Source organism: Plectropomus leopardus, chromosome 4 (assembly GCF_008729295.1).
Source record: "Plectropomus leopardus isolate mb chromosome 4, YSFRI_Pleo_2.0, whole genome shotgun sequence".
NCBI classification, from domain to species: Eukaryota; Metazoa; Chordata; class Actinopteri; order Perciformes; family Serranidae; genus Plectropomus; species Plectropomus leopardus.
In genome coordinates, this window is record NC_056466.1 from 13,362,484 (window position 1) to 13,384,166 (window position 21,683).

Here is a 21,683-nt window from a genome sequence, read left to right on the forward strand (position 1 = left end):
CACTGTGATTCTTTTATATTTGTTTATAATTTTTGTTCTCAGTATGCTACTTCCAGCTTTCCGACAGTCCTTGACAGAGCAGCTTTTTGCTTTTGAATAGTGCATAAGCATTGATTATGCTGAGTAATGTCCCTGTAATGCGCCACAGGTCAGAACCATAATAGACTTTAAGATGCTCAAGACAACAAGTCTACTCTTTATGCAGCGGAAGTGCAGTTACTGCTGAGGACTCTCCCATGTTTTCGTACACCTGCAGGTGAAATTAAGTAAACTGAAATAACTTCAAAATCTGAACAGATACAGAGCAAGATGATTCTGCACTAAATTAAACCTACAGGCTCAGGATTTGTTAAAAGGCTGGAAGATCACTCTAGTGTGTACGTAAATGTGATGTGAACGTGTGCATGAGGTCTTTTAAGTCATTTAGCTCATTAGTTATTCCTCCTGTTCCGGGAATCAGTCAGTCATTTCCCTTTTGTTGACAGCATTCGCACGACTGTAATTAAACATCAAAGAAATGTTTCTTATAATATAAAAAGATTTGTAGTCACAAGGTGTGGGTATGAAATGGGTGTTTCTGTTATTTTATATTGAGTATATTTTTTCTAAAGCATTTAAATTTTGTTTGACATGTAGTCAAAGGCTTTCAAGCTTCCTTATTTCATCAAAGAACCTCTGTTTCTGTCATTTAGTTCATCAAACTTTAAATGTTCTACTTACATATTTTGATAAACTTGGCTCAAAGAATGTGGGAACCTAAACATGACACTCATATGTGATGGAAAAGTTTGGGATTTTTTAAGTGGGGCTGCATGAGATACTTATGTATAGTTATTGTTTTACATACAGTAGCTGGCAGTCGGCGCGCTCTCAGTGTAGAAGGGTTGATATTAACATGTATTTTAGCCACTTACAAAAAAAGGCACACTTAAAAAAATGAATATCAGTCTAGGTGGAAGCTGTATTAAGAGTATTTTCACTGCTTTATGTGGCCGTCACACAGCCTTTTCCTTTGGCACTACGTGTTCTCAGCATGTAACTTCTATATTCCTACGCAGGAGTCCAGCTGAGCCATGAATTGAATCAAGCCGCTACTCAGCTGTTTGGGTCAGAAAGTGCTGCTACTGGCTGTAATGTGATCTGACTGAAACAAAACTTCATGTTTCTTAAGATGTCACAAGCTTGTGTTTTTCCAGGCTGTTTAAATAAAGAAATGAAAACTGCTGTTGTAGTTCCACTGAATATGGACATCAACACTTCACCTGACAGACTGTGTTTACAGTGAACATTTCTCTTATGAGGATTGTATAAAACCACTGCCAAATAAATGACAGAGACTCCAGAGAGCACTGCTGTACCCAACCATCAGTTGAAACAACTCACCAAACAACCAGTAGAGTGTAAAGTGCTGACATCTTCTGATCTTCAGAAAGATCCTCAGGTGGTGTTGTAACCAAGTCCAGGCAGCAGCAGCTCTCTGTGTTCACAGTCCGCAGTGAGCTTGTGCTCCCACAGCTTCCACAGGAATTTTCCCTCTGTGTCTCATTTTCAGCCACTTCAGTCTCCCTGCACAAAACTTCTTCTGAGTACTGCGGTTCATTAAGTATCCACAGTGAACGCTATTCTGTCGTCGCTGACATAATCACACTTTCTTTTTCTTGTATTTGTTGTCTCTTCCATAAACTGCTGAGAGTTTGACTCAAACAGCTGACTGGCAGCTTGATTCACTTCATGGCTCAGCTGGGCCTCTTGTAGGAATACGGAAAATATACATTGAAAATATGTAGTGCCAAAGGAAAAGGCGCTGAAAATACCCTTAATACAGCATCTACTTAGATTAATATATTTTTTTTAGGTGTGCCTTTTTTAAAAAGGCTTAAATATGTATTGATCTCACCCCCTTTGGGACACGTTTCTGCAAACCGGGAACTCGCAGACCACCAGCTACTTCATTTAGTACAACAACTATACACAAGTATCTCATACAGCTCCGACTTCAAAAATGCCAAACCATCACCTTAAAAATCTCTTTGCCAAAATGTGGGCATAAGTATGATGATCTAACAGCTTCCACACATCTGGGAAGGCTTTTAAAAAGATTTTGACACCTGACTGCAGGAATTTGCTCCCATTCAGTCACAAGCGCTTCAGTGAGGTGTCACATTGAAGTTGTTTGATGAGATCTAGCTTGCCGTTTCCGTTTCATCCCAAAGGTGTCAATTGGGTTGACATCAATGCTCTGTGCCAGACCAGTCAAGTACCTCAAAATCTGGTCTCCATCTCTTAATGAAAATACTGTGTTTTCTATTACTTGTAGGGCTATTTATGAATCTAGATTGTTTTGGTGTGAGTTGCCGAATGTTGAGATATCAGCCGTAGAGGTGTCTGCCTCAAAATATAATGAAACCAGATGATACTCGGCTTGTGGTGCTCAAAGTGCCAAAAACCTGGCAATCATGATCCAGTTACTAAGATAATCCACAGACCTTGTTATGAGCAGTTTCATGTTGGAACTATTTTTTTTCACTAAACTACACCCATAAACCATATCACAATGCAGAAGTGAGTGTTACATACATTACATTACATTATAGATTACAGCTCAGCCAAGGAGGACACATGAATGTTTACATCTTGTGCTGTCACCAGCAAAAACGTCTTGCCCATGAGTAGATGCACACTTCCTTCAGCACGTTGATTTTGTTGGGTATAGTTTGGTATATAGAAAATACTTCCTTCATGAAACTGCTCACAACAAAGTCTGTGGATTATTGTGAGTGACCAGGTCATGATTTCTGAAAAGAGACACTGTCATCTCTAGACAAGCAAACATCTCTAAAGCTGATATCTTCAACACTGCAACTCACCAAAATAATCTAGATTTATAAAAAAAAAAGCATTACAGGTAAGTGGGAAAATATGTATATTTGATTTTGGGATGACCTGTCCCTTTAAGCACACTTAATCAAACTATTATTAAAATATATCCTAATTTAAATCTTGAAAAACAGCCCTGGACCAAAATTACATAAAATATGTGGACGTGGGTGACTACAGACTTTTGGCCACATAGTATATGTATGTATTTACACAATTTACTTTGTAATAAAGTGATGCTGATCTGCCATAGAATCATAAAGTCAAACTACAGTTGAGACTTTATGTCTGTCTGCTTTGCATTCAGCATCAGTAGTGTAGCTCTGCAGCAGACGACATCCTGACCAGAGAGCGCACTCACATAAAAAGCTTCCTCGTGCTCCGGAAACTGGAGATCGGCCCTTTGACTCCAGGCTCTACACAGCTTCCATTGTGGCGACCCCCCCACCCCCCCTTCTTTCGCTTATTACACAATGATAAAAATGTAAAAGCAGGCACTTTCTGTTCTTAAAAATGTCACTTATTCAAATTATTATCCAACACCTCTTGAAAGAGAGGTGACCTGTTTCATTGCACAAATCTGTGTGCTGCCATGGAAACCAGCATTCGTCTTGCTGGAGGTTCCAGCGTGATTTTGAATCAAATGTAATGTGGTACAGATCTGCCTGAGAGGAACTGGCTGATTCATTTTTGGCTCATTATTTGAGAGATTCTCACTAAAAAATCTTTTCCTCAGATCAATATCCCTGAGCGTTACGATATTATCGCTTATAAGTGATACCCCTTTATACTGCTGAAATGAACCTGTTGCAATGACATCTGCAGACACCTTTCACAAGCTTTTAAACCTATAAAACCAGACAAGATTGGTTTGATTTCTTTCAAAAACAGGCAATCAGCAACTTGGCCAAAAATCTACTGCAAACTGCAAAAAGTTATTAAAAAGTAACAACAAAATTGCTTAAAAATTAGCTAAAAATATATATATAGAAAGAAAATAACTAGAAAATTATCAGAAAGGAAAAACAAAAAGAAACATGTACATGTACACAAAAAAAATGTACAGAAGCTATATTTAAAATGTCATGTTTAAAAGTCATTATATGTTACAGGTTATTTCCTTTTCCTGATACTTTTCTTTTTAGTGCTATTGGTAATTCATTCATTTATTTATTTTTTACTTTTTTAAAAATTAATATTTGGGTCATTTCTCATTGCTCATTGCCTTCCTTCCATGATTTTCAAAGAAATTAAACCAATTTGCTTAGGTTTGCACCAGTTGAATACATTTTTAAATGAAATATACCATATTTTCTCAGCCATTTGACCTGTGATTAACCCTAAATGCTGCTACCTAAATTTAGACGTCCTCTCTTTGGATTTAAACATCAGTCAATTTCACGTAGGACTGTGAATAATCGACATGACAAGTACAAGTGTGGAGTCGCAGACTGGTTGGCACCTTGTTACACTGTCAAGGGAAGCCCGGAGATGTCGTCCTACCAACACCACACCCTCACAACCTCACTCTCCATCTCTCTGTCACGACATCAGCGGGGTCGCCCTTATCTCCTAGGAGACAGGTTTAAGAGCCACAGAGGTATTTTAGGACTGACAGCCAGAGGAGGGATTGATGGCTTGTTTCCTGCTCATTCTCTAGTTCAACTCAGGCTGAATCTAATGCATTTCTTCTCAGGGAGTGCAAAGTGAAAATAGCTTTAATTCGGTGTTTTATAAACTTTTGCCCTTGTAATGGAAGGATGAGTAGCGGGAAAAAACGTTTTAGACTGAACTTGAATCACCAGATTGGAGTTTTACCCTCCGCTGAAGGCATTTTGTTCCATCCATTTCGGGAAGATTTGTCCCTGCTCTGCCTTCACTGCAGGCTGGCCAGGAATGAGAGCCACGGATGGTGTTTGCCTGTTTCCTCCATGGTGCATTTTTGCTGGCACGAGGCCAGAAACAAGCTGTGTGAGTAGAAGCGGAGAAAAAGAACAAGAGAGAAAGAGGGAGGGACTGACAGTGTTTGTGTTTGTGCACATTCTCCCTCTGTGGCACGTCGCCAGTCTGGTACAGCGAGTTCCACCTGGCACTACTTCACACACGTATATATATATACACACACACACACATACAAAACACTACACACAGCATACTTCAATGTACAGGCAGCTTTGAGAGGTGTATGAAAGAGTGACTAGGAGGATGCTGCTCTCAGGCAAATAGAGAGTCAAGCTGCACACCCACCATCAAATGCACTTAAAAAATCTCACGTGCTCTCAGAGCTACAGCCAAATATTTTAGGTTATAGGAGAGATGCTGAGGGCTTTTGTGCTGCTGGAGTGATGGTTGGTCAGTTGGTCTATCTGTCCGTCTAGCACTTTGTTCAAGAGCAAGATGACGGACTCCTGCTGGCTACATGGCCACAAGGTTTGTCTTAGGTATTCATGATCTGAAGTGGATTATTCCTAATGACCCTGGTGACCTCCATTAGCGTCACTATTTGGCAAAAGCTTGTTTGACATTACAAGGGCAGCCCCCTGAAAGTCAAAGATTTGAATCATCAGTCAATCTTGGAGACGCCTCGGTTGACTGAGATTTTTCAAGTCGAGCAGTTGTCTTTTTTTTTTTTAACGTTAGCATGAGTTGTACTTTTGTGGATGTTTCAGTCCACAGTTATAGCAGCACAGAGAGCGCTCTTCGCTTTCAGACCCAGGGTGACTCTGAGTTAGACAGCAGCAGCTGCCTGGAGAAAGAGAGACTTTGTTCTGTCAGGCTCTGGGATAACTCTATCTTCACCCGTCTTTTGTTTAATATCTAGTGTTGGCAAAAAATTTGTTTCCGATCCTTCACCTTACTGTAGTTAAAAACTTTCAAACTTTATATGGAAAAAAGGGAACCAGGAATCAAAAATCCAATTTGCCTCACATGATTTTGAGTCATGTACAGCCCGGCAACACATTTATTGAGCATGTTCTTGCTCCTCAGCCCTTTTACATTTGAGACAGTCCACAGTTCTTACTGTAGTGCCACCTTCAGGGCATATTGCCAGTTTTGGACACAGGATAGTGATGTGTAATAATGACAGTTTTCTATGACATTATTGCTAGCCCCAAATTCTGATTCCTTTTCATATATGTTCAGCATCAACAACATCATCAGCATCAACACTTTAGTCTGATCCTAAAAAGTTACTGAATTTCTATGAAATTTGCTTTCTTGTAGTGCCAAAAGTTTCATTTTATATTAATAATTTTACCATAATTTCACAATGGTGTGTGAACCATCCTTCTCCCCTTACAGCTAAACAGTACACTAAAATATATTTCTGAGAACATTTGAGATTAGAAATAAGCAACACAGTAACAGAATCTTGATTCATATTTGATCAGCGCTGCGTAGTTTGACTCTTTATAAGCAGTGATTGATATGATTGACAGCTGCACTAGAGATTCCTCGGCTCTGATTGGTTGTTTGTTAACAGCTTGAGTGGATTCTAGAAAAACGCCATTAAAAGCACTGCAAGGTGAAGGAACATTACTTTCACATATCACTTGTCTCGTGTGCTGCTGTGTGAATATAGTGACAGTTTCAGCATTTCTGACAAAGCATTTTTTCATCATCAAAGTTGCCAACTGTAGTTTTCATGCTCCAAAGAGACCCCGTCCATTTAACAGTCGCGTCTTTAGCTTTCCTTTTGTGCCACCTTCACAAAAAAAAACACAATTATCCTAACAAGCTTCATCTTGCCTAACTTACCATCTGTGACTGATCATCATTTATTCTTAGTGTGTCTCTGTATCTGTTGTTGTTCTTGGTTTTTGTCCTGAAGCTGTCATCAGTTGTAATGTACATGTGAGATTAAACCACAGAGAAACTCTTCAATTCACTTGAGTTGTTAATTTCAATTTAGATGTTTTGTTGAACTTCTGAGCTGTCACAGCTTTTTGGGAAATAAAGAGAAGCCTCCCACGATAGCAGCAAAATAGGTTACTTTTTGATTTACTTCTATCATAATTTCTATGGGAATTTATAAAGCAGCCCTCTGTACCCATCCCATTTTCATAGCAGTGCCAGCTGCTTTAAAATTAATGATGCATTCGCCATGCTTAAGCTTTGAGTATATTGTTTTTTTATGATATTTTAGGAAATGTGCATGTTCTCATATGGGAAATGAGAAAGTCGTCATTAACACAATTATATGAAAGTCTCCTTCAGTTAATGGTATTTAGCAAAACAAAATCTCACACAACCAAATAGTGTTTGAGCAGAAGTCATGTCTCAGGAAGCTAAATGGGTCCCGAAAAGTTTAACTAATAACACTTTTCTTTCTGCATGTTTGTGTCTCTTCAGAGAAACTCCAGCCTCTCTGGGAGCACAAGAGGCATGTACCAAGTGTCAGAGCGGCGTTCGTCCCCCAGCACAGGGTAAGTCAGCACACTGCTCATATGACACATTTCAGATTCAGATTCAGAAAACTTGTCATGACAGAAAATGGTCTTAGACGTGACTCAACACGCAGTGCAAAATAAACAGGGACAATAAACATACAGCATGTGTTCCTAAAAAAAAAAAAAAAACAAATACCAAACACAAAATACCTAATTCATTTACACATAATTTCACACCTCTGAAATGTACTGCATCTAAACCACCACCATGTAGTCCCCCACTTAACAGTATAGTATAGTCAGTATAACCATCCAGAAGTAAAGAGAGGATGAGCTCCTAACTGCCACTGTACTTGTGGTGTGGTTAGGAATTTTATTTGTCAGGGATACATTCGGTCCATCTGCCTGTTTATTTATCTAGAAATAAAGCTGGTTCTTTGGTTTTCTGGTCCAGCTGGAGATTTTGTGGCTCTTGGCTGACTATTAAATTTGGTGCACCTTCTCTTTATTGCCATTTGAGAGCTGATGTAGTGAAACACAGTTTGTCAGTTGTGTGGAAATAAAACAAAACCCTTGGAGCCACAGAGCTTTTAACCAACATTTACTGTGCTCGCTGCCCCTTTCCTCTGGGGTACAACTTCTCGGCCCCGTGTATAAATGTTTTCAAGCATGGCAGTTGCAGTTAAGTTAACTCAGATAAACAATGAAAACGATGTAAGTGCTATCTTTACAACCTGTTTTACTTTATATTAAATCATGTTCTCACATTAGTTGAAATTGAAAATACAGAGGTTATACTGTACATAAAATATAGGATTAGGATTTTATAACGTTCGTACACCAGTAAACGTGCACGAAAGGTAGGATTACCCTATGGCTCCTCCACAGAAATAAACCAACCCTTTATGCTTAAATAATTATTAGTTTTCTATGTGAATCTATATATCAGTTGTCAGACAAAAAAGTCCCCAGCCATTTTTGTAAAATATTTAAAAATCATTTTTCAAATCATTTTTAACAGTTTTTTAAAATTGTTTTTAAATGTAATATATTATTGAGACTAACAGGTGGATAAAACAAGCAAACTAAAGGTGTTACCTTGGGTTCTGAGGACATTTAATAGGCTTTTTTTTCAATATTTTGTGATACTTTTAGATTAAATGACATGAAAATAATTGTTTTTCAGTCCAGTTATACTTCCACAAAAACAAAATTTATTGTTGAAATGAGCTATAGAGACACCACTGTTTTTTGTACAGGGGTTCTTTTTCGGGAGTTTTTCCCCAGGTGATGTGAGGGTCTAAGGGCGAAGGGATGTTGTATGCTGTAAAGCCCTCTGTGGCAAACTGGGTTTTGTGATATTTTTTTCTGCTTTACAAATAAAATTGACTTGACTTGACTTGTGTCAGACTGTAAACATGGTTATTTAAGTCGAGTCAGCCTCAAGTGGCCATTCAAGGAACTGCAGTTTTTGGCACTTTGCACTGGCTTCATTTTTCAGCCCTGGAGGTTGCCTATTTTAACGCTGTAATATGAAATGGAACAGATCCCAGTTTTAGTCAGACTCTCATTCAGCAGCGCTGTGAGGTGCAGGTTGGACGTCTCTCTACATGTGGTGTGAATGAAGTATTTCTGCGTCCCTGCTGGAGATTTCAGACACATGGCTGCGCCATAATACTCTGACTAACACAACTGTCACTCCCAGTTGGTATGTGAATGTGTTTTCCAAGCGTGACGTCACGCAGAACCTGTCAGGCCTTCCCCATTGAATCATTGATGGCATGACGCGCACTCAGTGTCACAACAACAACTCTCAGCCTTCTGTCTCCTGAGTATTAATAGTTCCTCATCAGGGATGGAGGTCATAATCTCAAGAGTGCAACGATTTCAGTGATTACTGACCTCACTAGATATTTATGCAGTCATGAGTCTGCATGTGTCAACACCAAAATGCCTCACACAGTTTGCTCTTTTTTACATTTTGTGTATCTTTAATGAACACAGATTTGGTATATTATCCATCTGTACATCCATCCATCCATCCATCCATCAATGCAAGCTGAGCAAGGTATTCCAGACATCCCTCTCTCCAGGAATGTTTTCCAGCACTTCCTGGGGATCTCCAGACATCCCCAGACCAGATGAGATAAATATAGTGTTTTGGGTCTACCTCTGTGCCTTCTACTAGTTGGACGAGCCCAGAAAACCTCAAAAGGGAGGAGCCCAGGAGGCAACTAACCAACCATCCAACCACCTCCACTTGCTCCTTTTGACACAAAGGAGAAGCGGCTCTACTCCGACCTCCTTCTGCATGTCTAAGCTCCTCACCTCATCTCTGAGGCTGAGCCCGGCCACCCTACAGAGGAAACTCATTTTGGCCGCTTGTATCTGCGATCTAATTATTTTGGTCTCTACCCAAAGCTCATGACCAAAGGTGAGAGTTGGAACATAGATGGAGCAGTAAATTTGGAGCTTTGCCTTTCTGCTCAGCTCCCTCTTCACCACGACAGTCCGGTGCAACACCTGCATCACTGCTGACACCACGCCAAACCGCCTGTCCATCTCACTCTCTATATTACAAGATCCCGAGATTCTTGAATTTCTTTGCTAGGGGAAGTAACTCACTCTCAACCCCAGAGGGGGCAGCCCACCATTTTCCAATAGAGAACCATGGCCCTTTGGCTAATTTCTGTGTCATATATTTCATATATAATAGTTATTTTAACAGTTTTAACATGCACGGATCTTGATAAAATATATTAGAGGATTTTCGTCTTAAAATGTCTAAATCAGTGTTGTTTTTGACTCCCGTGCTTCTGCTCAAGTGTGCATAAAAAGCCTGTAAAAAAGTTTCTAATTTAAATATAATTAATCTCTGTCAGAATCAGGACATCAAATTTTACTATTCAAGAGTTTAAACTGCCTTTTCATTTTGATTTGCACATTAGAGAGGAGATGAGACGGGGGAGTGCATTTCTTTCACCCATAATTGACTTGTTTTTTATTTACTCTCCGATGCCACTTTGCATTCTGGATACACACTCTGAAATCATTAACTAGCAACTGCTAATCATGAGCTCCCCATGATTGGGATCAGTTCATATCATTACATCTTGGCTATTGATTCAGTGTTGACAAAACATTCAAGCAGTTTTCGTCAGGTTACCACTTTACAACCAGATCATTAAACTGTAATGAATCACAGTTTTGTCATTGACCCAGTTTGGATTGTTGAAACTATAAACATGCCACTCTGTTTTGGTTTGACTTAATCTAAATTCGTATTTGTGGCATGACATGCATCTCATCTTCTGTGCATCCTTTTCCCTTAAAATGCTGATAAGTGCTACCTGCAGATTCATCTGCAATTCCCTTTTATTTTTATTCCTAAAATAATATATGCAGAAGCTTCTTATTATGCTGAGAGAAAGAAGGAAGCACTGAGATGGCAGAAATGGAGAAGAGAAAGAAAAATGTCCTACTTTTTAGAGGCTGATATTTGTAACTGCTCATTACTTGTATTGGCTGGGAGGTTATTTTAAGTACTGTAGCAGCAGTACGTATGTGCAAAAGCTGCCCTCGTTCTACTATAAATCCTCTGAAATGCAGCTGTTCCTTGTCAATCATACAGTACCTGATTGTGGTTCTTTTTGGTTTCAGAAGTGCTTCCACTACTGTCATATTAAATACTTATACTATTGTTGTCCTCAGTGGACCTTTCAGGATTTTACTCTGTGCGAAAGGGACTGAAGTTTCTACAGAAACAAATAATCAGGATGATCAAATGAATAAGTCTCCAGAGGATTTAAAGCAGATTTAATGCCGCTTTATTTTTCTAGTATTTGTGACAGTGCAAATTGTTTTGCTTTTTCTAATTTAAAAATAGTACCAATAATAGACCACTTCAAACACCCACCTTGGGATTGTAATTCTTTGTTTGTTAAAAGAAGGGCTGAGCTACCGACGCTCTGATGCATGTCTCACTCCTGTAATGCGCATTGTTTCGAAATATTGTGTCAGAGCATGAATGAAATCAGGAAGACTTATGACGTCTGATGCTTCAAGCGTCACTGGTGCTTCGGAAAGTGCTTCATTCACGTGTAAAGTTTTGCAGCTTAACTATGTTGCTATGCAATAGAGAAAAACTTAATAATCATAAGCATGAGAACATTTCCACCTGATACCATTAACAAGATAATTGAATGAATATCTCCGATCACATCACTTTGCCAATTATATGAAATGTTACATAGAAATCAACCACGAAGTCAAAGCACATGAACCCAAAGTGACACTGTTCCTAAACTACAGCAGCAGGATACATCAAGCTTTTTGGGAAAATGTATCATTTTACTGTAACATTACACCCAATACCACCCTCATTTAATGCATCACATCAACAGATATTTTGTTTGTTTGTTTGTTAACATATGTTTATTGATGTTAAATATTTACCAAGTTATGCACATATATTCTGTAGGAACTCCCCCCGGGTTGGAGCATACAGTATGTCATCATATAAATAAACTACTACAGATTCAATGATAACATGCAGGCTTGCTGAACTTTCTCACATATGACACTAAAACTTGTAAAATCAGAGAGGTGACATTTAAAATCTTTTTTGGCACAAATGCAAAAAAGACAGCCTCTTGGAGCCTTTCACATGTGGTCAAACTGGTGTCGTCACAAAACTAGTTCTATTACTAAGTTTAAATGTCCTTGTCTGATAATAACTAATGATTAATGCTGATATATAATGAATTATGTTGGATTACTGTTTCTTCATTTATGAGCTTTTTGTGATTTTTAGGTAAATGTGTTGAAAAATAGAGCATTTAATAACTGATTTGGCCAATGATAGCCTTAATGCTCTTTTTATTCTCTTTTGCTGCAGAGCATCAGGGCGGATCAAGTCCGTCTCACAGGGCTCTGGAGGTTATGACAGTGACAGCGTGGAAATGCATCCCATGGAGGACTGTCCTGAGGCTCAGTACTATCACATGCAGTGCCGGCTGGGTGAGGGGGGTTACGAGCGCTCCCCTGGATGCGGTGGCGGTGGATCGAGAAACTGGGGTCTTCGTAAACAGGCTATCCAGAACTGGCAGCGCCGACCGTACAGGAACAGCACTGAAGGCGAAGAAGGAGACGTATCAGACGTGGGCTCCCGAACCACTGAGTCTGAGGTGGAGATGGGAACAAGAGAGGAGAGCTGTGGCTGAAGTCCAGCAGTCGGCGCCTCCCTATCCTCACCACAGCAGGGCAGGATATCGCCCTAACACAGGTAACAGCCCTCTGGGAAGTTCTTCAGACCTGTTATTCTTAGAAACGTACACACTTCCACACACTCTCTCCAATCTAACTCTCGGACACATGGGAACCAGGATTCACAGAATAAAGGCCTTAAAATGACTCCCACAGGAGCAGGGACCGATGTGGATCTAGGTCAGGTGAAGTTGCAGTCACTGTAATGCTGCTGGAGCTGTGTCACTGACCAAAGCTCGCTCTACAAACTGAATGTGGATCAGCCATGAGCATATATGGTAAACATGGGAGGAAAGAGCCCCATATCTGCTGCAGTGTGTTGGCACAACAATGTAAACACTTCATGATAAATGACTTAACAATACCACAGATGGTTTTTGGAGGTTTTGCTTTTCCAAATCATGAAGAGAGAGAGTATAGTATGCTTTACCACCCACTGATTTTGGCCTTTATAAATAACCTTAACTTGACCAGTTAAAATGTCAGTACCACTGTCAGCCATTTCAGCTATTTATGATTTATCAGATTTTTCAGTAACATGAGTCAAATAACTGAAAATGATACATTATGTGTAAATTGCAAGTACATCAGTCAGAATACTGGAAAAAAATAGTATGTCCAGCACTGCACAGACTTAAAAAAAAAAAAAGCAGTTTTCAGCGTATAGTAACCCACAAAAAAGGGAATATAACTCCATCCAGAGTAGGATTAGGTAACGGAACTCAATACCTTTAAGGCATCCCCCAAAATAATCCAGTACCAAGTAGTATCAAAACTTCTGCAGTTTAGTGTTACCTGAATTTGATCCTTTTTGCGCCGGAGGTCTGATCTCTGACCGTCCTGCGGATTAGAAAACTTTCTTTTGCTGCCATCTCCAGAGCCGCTCCCCTCCCAGTGAACGGTCAGTCTAATGTCTGCCTGGTTTGCAGGGGTTAAAAAACAGCAGCAGCAGCTTATATCCAAAACTGAGGCGTTAAACACTCCCAACAAACTCACACTGACAGCTAAACATCTTGACTCCGTTGTGTCACCCATTAATAACCGCAGGTTAATGTTAGCTGTGTGAAGCTAAAACTGTTAACCCTCTCACTGTATGTGTGGTGGGTAGCGCTGTACCCAACTCAGAATTATTTTAGTCCAATCAGATCTGACTGTTCACTACAAATATTTGACGTTTCAGGATTTTGTGTGACAGCAGCATTTATGTAATATAGAAAACGGACTGGCAATGTTCACTCATTCATTTAACCAGCCCAAGTGCTTTTCTCCATGAGGTGTTTACACTACTTTGTTTACCACCAGCATGTTTGTTATAGATGATGAGTAAACCAAGTCATACATTGCTGATACACTTTCTTTGTGTGTCTTTGGTAGAACATATTTGTATTTGCCAGAGCGCTGTTCCTTCTCTCATACTAAGCTTCGCTTCTACGAGCGAGCCAAATCAGTCTGCCAGTCATACCCGCACATTTCTTCAGATCCACCACAGATTGTGCATCTCTCTGTTAACTTCCTGCGCTGCCAAAATCTTTAAACTTACTGCTGCTGCCCTCCATTTTTCTTCACCTGCTGTCAGTTTTTTTTTTTTTAAATGCCAGGTGGACTGAGGCAGTCTGGGAAACTGGGCCTGAGCCCGGTGACAGATTTGCATGAACTGTCCCATGAACTCAAAGGTTTTTCTCACGTAACACTCAACATGTTACTGGCATTCCTCTGCTCTGACGTAGATCTCCTTATTGGGAGAGTCCCTGCCAGGTTTTGTCAGATGGTATGTATCTACAAGCACACAGTTTTTTCTCAGCATGTAACACACAGCTCGGCTTTTTTAGTGCATTTGGCAGTTTTGAGCGTAGGTGGTGTGTGTGAGAGAAAAAGAAAGAAAGAGAGAAAGAGGAAGAGAGAGCGGGAGTGTAAGTAATGGTTCATAGCCCTGATGGTTTCGAGCAGACGCCTTCCAAGGCCAAAGATGAAATGAGTCATCTCGGAGCAATCTGGCTAGGAGGAATAAGAAGGGCTTAGATTGGATGCACGGTATCAGCCAATAGATAGCAATGGAGAGGATGAAAAGATGGAAAGAAGAACAAAAATTATGTAATCTCGTTTACTGTCTTGTTGAAGGTTGGCGCCACCATGTGACAGTATGTCTTTTGAACATTATTTATGTGGCTTTTACTTTTAATGGTTCTTTAGAAAATGGGCCAAACTTATAGAGTAATACAGTTATTCCATCTCCTCTTAAATGTATATTTACATGATTAAGAAGTGACAATCATATTAAAGTTTATTTATGTTTCAGTTGTTAGGGCTTAAAATTGACAATTATAAAGTGATTTACAAAAAGCAACAATTATATCAAGGAATTCATTTTTGGGGCAGTAATCATATAACACTCATGTTTTTTTTATGCCAGTCAAGCCTTTAGTTTTGTATCAGAATATACTGACAAACCTTACAAATATGATAATCCCGAATTCAAAATCCTGGAAAACAGATGTCCAAATTCACCACACAGGACTAATGATCAAAAATGTGTGCTTTGTTTTAACTTTGGAGGACCACCTTAACATTATGTTAAAGGTGTTGCTGTGTCTATACATGGGAGCCGTCTCAAATCAAACATGACCGTTGTGCACTTAACAGAGTTGAGAGATCCAGCAGCTGTTCGTCTTCTGCTCAGCAAATTGCAACCACCCATATTCGCTAACATTAGACAAATGATTGTCAGTCACCAAAAAATATGCTTGCTATATCTGCTTGTTGGCTCACTTGACTTTTTTCTGTATTTATTTATATATTTGTTCATTTATTGAATTTAAATGAACATGCTTTCATGGCACGTTATAAATGTCCGTGGCTAATACTGTCTGGCTCCATTACCAGCTGATCTACTGAGTTAATGATAATTGCTGCATTTTGCAATTATTTACAACTTGTCAAGCGTCTGACCACAAATCTAGCTCTAAAATCTTCTACAGTGAAGATAATAATTTAGCATGCATAAACATCAAAGGTGACTGTTGCCAAAATTGTAGAGCTTACGCCTCAACACATGTAATGTCAGTGCCTGTTATCCAGGTAGCAAACAAATGTTTGTAGCATTTTTGTTATAGCTTGTGGTACCAAATTATTTCAAAATTAACCCAATAAACAAACAGCTGGCTTCTATCCAACAGCAGTGTCAGCCAGCATCCCCAAGTTTTAAATGTGTTTTTGATCATTTTGAGGACATCATCTTCTGGGTACTCATAGTGCACTATTTTGCCATAGTTCTCAGTGTGAAGACACTCATGTACTCAAAATAGCAAGTGCAGATTAATCAGATTTGAAACGCATCATCCGGCTTTTTCCTCCCACAGGTCGGTCCGATGGGGTGTACAATAAGTCATGCCGCCATGAAAAGAGCCCATCTAAATCCAACGAAGTGATCAGTCCAGAGATTCTGAAGATGCGTGCGGCTCTCTTCTGTATCTTCACCTACCTGGATACTAAAACCCTGCTGAGAACCGCTGAGGTCTGCCGTGACTGGAAGTTTGTGGCTCGTCACCCAGCCGTGTGGACCAGAGTGCTGCTAGAGAACGCTCGCATTTCTTCCAAGGTGCATAGCAAACATTTAGACACTGTATGCACTGCATAGTGTAAGTCAATAGCATTATCAAAGCTGTATCATATGATGCATTTACCTGTATCATCTTCAGATTCAGACTCAGACAACTTTATTTATGTGGCCACAGGCGATTTGTTGCTGTGCATACATACAGTAACATGTACACATAAATATTAATAAATGAAAAATAATAATATGCCAAGGAGTTTAGTGGAATAAAGGAATCCATAAATAGAATAACATTAAGTCTAATTATCAGTAAAATTAATAAAAAACAATACAAAAATAATGTTTACAAAGAATTTGACAGACGAATGGCTGAGGGAATAAAAGATTTCGAGTTGCGGTTAGCCTTACAAGCAGGTAAAACGTAACAACACCATTACGGCAACAGAGAAGATTCACCAGCAAGAATGTGTCCAGAAAAAACAAAAGTGTCTTTGCTTTGTATTTTGAAGATTTTCACTGATCTCTGTGTTTTTCTCTTAGTTCCTGAGCACACTGTCTCAGTGGTGCACTCAGACGCACTCCCTCATCCTGCAAAACCTCAAACCAAGACAGCGGGGCAAGAAGGAAACCAAGGAGGAATACCTGAAAAGCACACGGTGAGACACAGAAAGTTACATACACAAGTTACATCTGTATACAGTGTATAAAAACATACCACTTTTTTTACTGCATTGCTTTATGCTGATGTTTTTGTGCTGTTTGCTTACGATCAGCATGTAAAATATCAGGCGTCATTTCCTGCAAGAATACAAGTAGAAATTTGATTTGAGCAGAAGTGAAGTTGTTTGCTTCTAAAGTTTTTGTGTGAACGAGACAGCTGAAATCTGATTCAACAATGCATAGACGTGCGGCTTCCTGCATATATCGCTGCAGACACTGGAGGAACATTTTGTTATGTGCTATAAATGGTAAAAAGTGTTGCTTTGAAGGACAGGACAATTACTTCCCCTGCTCTGTCTCTGCCTGCCTTTTTCTTGTGACCTTCCCTTACCTTTCCATCTAAGTGGCTGTCTGGAGGAAGGTCTGGAGGCGTTGTTAAAGGCCACAGGAAGTAACCTGCTGATACTGAAGATTTCACACTGCCCCAACCTGCTGACCGATCGCTCCCTCTGGCTGGCCAGCTGCTATTGCAGAGCTCTGCAGGCTGTAACCTACAGGTAGACCAGGTCCCATCTCTGTCTGAACACATTTTACAGTTTAACCCCAGTGACATGCTTTCATGAGTCCATAAGACTGCAGTCATCTTTGTGCTGCAGACATAAAAATATGTGTAATATAAACGCATATTGTGTACATTTATCGTTTTCCAGAAGTGCCACAGATCCGGTTGGCCAGGAGGTGATTTGGGCCCTGGGAGCAGGTTGTAGAGACATTATCTCCCTACAGGTGGCGCCACTACACCCATGGTAATAGATCGAGAAATATGCTCTGTAACTTTTGAATAATGTCAAATATTTTATATGTCATTGTGACATCAATGCTCCCTAAATGAATGAACACGGACTGTATTTTGTCTCCTTTAGCCAACAACCGGCTCGTTTCAGTAACCGATGCCTGCAGACAATTGGAAGATGTTGGCCACACCTCCGTGCTCTTGGTGTGGGCGGAGCTGGATGTGGCATTCAGGGGCTGGCCTCTCTAGGTAAATATGGCTTGTAATTCAAAAAACACATTATTTTCCTCATACTGTGCTGAAACACATTTTTATATTGTATTCACCATCTGTCTGAGAGGGCTGTGTTTGGCGCCTGTTCTTTAAGTTCTTTACTGGTCAGCGTTAACTTGTATTGAATATCTCATTGCTGCCGAGAGAATGACTGCAGCGGACATTAGCAGCACTTTTATTTGTGAAAAAGAACCCATAAAAGCCTTTTGTTCCAGCAAGAATATGATCCAAAATTGGGGAGAAATTTCAAACATTGGCAACAAAGATTTCATGTTTCCCTAATGTTAGCATGTAGCTTCATTTAGCTGCGTAGGATATATGATGTAAATGCTTGCAGAAGCACGCCTTGTGCATATGACCATATAAAGAAATCTGACACACTATGACATCATATGGTAGCCAGAGTAAAAGAAACTAATGGAAACGTTGTTCAAAACAGGAGGAAACCTAAGGTTTTTGCTCACAGGGATTACCTTTACAAATATGTTTACCTTATTATTTTAACCTTTGGCCACATTTAATATGAACATCCCCAATGATGACACTATTTATGAGATACAGAATCAGGAAAAGAAAAATAGGTTCTCTTTAAACAATGTCACTGTCACAACATGACAAACTTTTTTTTTAACCAGTGTCTTAATTTTAAGCACTATTGATGTGACCTTAGACAAGCTGTCTTGTACTGCAATAACCCACTGTTGTTCTTATCTCAGCACTGCTCTACTTATCTTCTCCATCTCTGCATTACCTTTCCCTCCTTCACCCCCCTCAACCCACCAGCGAGGAACTGCATGCGCCTGCAGGTACTGGAGTTGGATCATGTTAGTGAGATCAACCAGGAGGTGGCAGCAGAGGTCTGCAGAGAGGGCTTGAAAGGTCTGGAGATGCTGGTGCTCACCTCCACCCCAGTCACCCCAAAAGCCCTGCTGCACTTCAACAGTGAGTTTGTTGTGAAAGTACAATGTGTTGTTAACTGTAATATTGTTGCTGTGATTTTAGCACTTGTGCTGCGAGTGTACCTTTGGTATTTTTTCAACCTGGACCCTATTTTCTGACTCTTTTGTGTAGAATAATTTTTTAAGCTGGTGAAGAATTTAGCCAGAATTTAGAGTGTGGCATGAAACTGGCTGTAATGTAACCAGTATTAGTGTGTTTGCACGGTCAATGTGCGTCCACTTAAAGTGTTTGTTTTTGCCACTGACAGGCTCAGAATATTATTCTAAGTGTCCAATAACATTATTGAAAGGATCTCTAGAGAAAAAGACCTCTTTATTAAAGACTAAGATCATTTTTGTTTAACAAGAAACAATCCCAGAATTACGATTGACAGACGCACCAGACTTAATATAATTAAATGGTCATTTTTATGATCATAAAACTCACTTCATTTAAAGTTGACAGAAATAATATAAAACTATAAAAAAAAGCACTCTTGGTTCATCTTGACACTGATCCAACAATCACCACCTCCGGTTTGGTGACCCTTAATTCACCCGTTTCTGGTTAAACACGAGGGATATTCCTCTTTAACAATAAGGTCTACCTCTGTAGAGATTGTTTCCATAATGCTGCCAGACACTTATAATAACAATCTGAGCCTGTCAGTGGCAAAACAAGCACTTTTAGTGGATATGAATGGATGCTGCACAGTCGCCTGCAGGGATTACGCTAAAGGTAGTTTCCTACCAATTTCAAAAATGTTATTCTTATTAGTCACTTAAGACACAAAAACATGGATAATTGGGTTGAGGTTGGAAAATACCAAAGTTACCATTTAACTGTTCTGAGCAGTGTTATCTCATGCAGTATGTCTGTAATATAAAGGTATTATTAACATCAGGCACTAAAAATATTCTGTTAGACTACTAAAACATTTAGGCAGCAAACTGTTAGTCATTTAAGCAAAGAAGAAAAAGAGAAAAATAAAACTACAATATATTTATTTTCACAGTTATAAGCACAAATGTATCATAAAAACATCCCAAAAGGAAAAAAAATCCATCAAATAACAAATGCTGCCTAAATCCTCCTTCCACTCATGTAGGTGTGTGCCGTAACCTGAAGTCCATCGTGGTTCAGATTGGTATAGAAGACTACTTCGAGGACCCCAACAGCCCTGAAGCGAGGAAATTATTTGATGAGATGGTTAACAAACTGCAGGTAACAGCGCCTCTGTGTCTCACATTTCAAAACAGGGATTATATGCCCTCAGACACTTCTCATACATGTGAACATACAAGTTTCAATGAGGAAAAAAAACCTATTAAAACTGAAAGTTTAGTCTGAAAGTTTCTGATCTGTTGTAAACACATAAATTATATTTTCTGTGCACATTAATACTCTCAACAGAAAAAAAACATGTTGTTTTTGGTTCTCTTACTGTATAACTATTCTGCCATCCATTGAATGTGGTGTTGACTTTATAAAGGTGATGGTTAACATGGAGGTGAGCTTTTTTAACAGACCTCCTTGGAGTTTTGCACCACTGTATGCACATGACTAACAGTTTGGCCGATGCTTGTTCAGAGGATAAGATGCGTCTATTTTTACCACAACTACACACCATTTAAACGGTGACTCAATCCTTGAGGTCCCAGTGATGGTTGGTTGTGGATGCTAACTCACTCGAGCAGAGGCTTACTGTGAGAGGCTCGGGTCATCCCTATAGCTGACCACACACAAACAGAGATATAAAAGCTGTGAAATCCCAGGTTTTATTTATGTTTTGTTTTTATGAGTCAGTTTACAGTGTGTTCCTCTCAGTTATCACACTCAAGATGGTGGGGTTGCTCACAGCAGTTAGGTAACCTCTCCAAACAGCAATGATTTATTTTTATCCCTCCCTCTTTAAGTCTGCTGTGAAGAGGAAGCCAAAGTTCTCCTCTCGTGTTTAATCATCCATTTTTTTGAAGGGGGTTCTGTAGAGGTGAAGCTTAAAAAGCAACACAGTCATCTTTAACCTGCTGCACCTCAATGCGTTACAGTCTTTTAAAGCTTTCTGTCATACATCAGTTACCGTGGGCACTTGCTGCTAATGGAATGAAACAGGAAAGCATGAAGACGAGGGGGAAATAGCAGCCTGGTCGCCAGACGAAAATTATTCTTTAAATCGTATCATATCAAAGTTTCTAAGGTGACGTAGTATGTGAGCTGACTGTGACATCAGAGTGCTGCTTAAGGGATGGTGGATGGCGTGACACCTGTGTTTCTTGCTGGTATAGCGTCTTAAAAAGTGGTTATTTTTTACCAGGGCATCACTGTTTTTCCTGAAAGTGGCACGAAAATTTTATTTTATTTTTTTTATGTACCGAGACATCCCTGCATTTCCTGCCAGGATAGTTGTAAAAAATTGGTTGTTTTTTACTGAGACATTGCTCCGTTTGCTGCCATGATAGTGTCATGATTTTTCTTTTTTGTTTGTTTACTGAGACATTGCTGCATTTCCTGTCAGGGTAGTGGCACAAAAAGTGGTTGTTTTTTACTGAGACATTGCTGCGTTTTCCACAGGATAGTGGCAGGCAAGGCTGTTGTGTTTGATTGAGACATTGCTGTGTTTTCCTTCTGGTTTAAAAAAATTTTAAAAAAGTGATTGTTTTTTACCAAGACATAACTGCGTTTCCTGTGGGGATTGTGCTCCAAAATCCAGGTATTTTATGCTAAAACACGATCTTTTCCTAATCACAACCAAGTGTTTTTTGTGCCTTAACCTAAACATGCATTAACCACAGTGTTGTTGTAACATTAAGTTTCAACATATCCACCACGTAGTAATGTGTAAATGTTATGTGTCTGTTGTTTGCAGAAATGTACAATGCCAACATTTTTCCTGATAATTGGTCTGTAAATGGAGCATTTTTGTCTGTCAGAT

At 39.5% G+C, this 21,683-nt stretch overlaps 1 protein-coding gene across 1 annotated transcript in view; it reads left to right on the plus strand.

The window, feature by feature from the left end:
* The window catches only part of fbxo41 (F-box protein 41), a 46,220-nt gene that overhangs the window by 21,900 nt on the left and 2,637 nt on the right, over positions 1-21,683 (plus strand). The window contains 10 exon segments of the mRNA XM_042485985.1: positions 7,231-7,304; positions 12,166-12,459; positions 12,461-12,552; positions 15,890-16,128; positions 16,627-16,742; positions 17,151-17,303; positions 17,457-17,552; positions 17,670-17,788; positions 18,596-18,754; positions 19,860-19,975. Coding sequence (XP_042341919.1) covers positions 7,231-7,304; positions 12,166-12,459; positions 12,461-12,552; positions 15,890-16,128; positions 16,627-16,742; positions 17,151-17,303; positions 17,457-17,552; positions 17,670-17,788; positions 18,596-18,754; positions 19,860-19,975 — 1,458 coding nt within the window.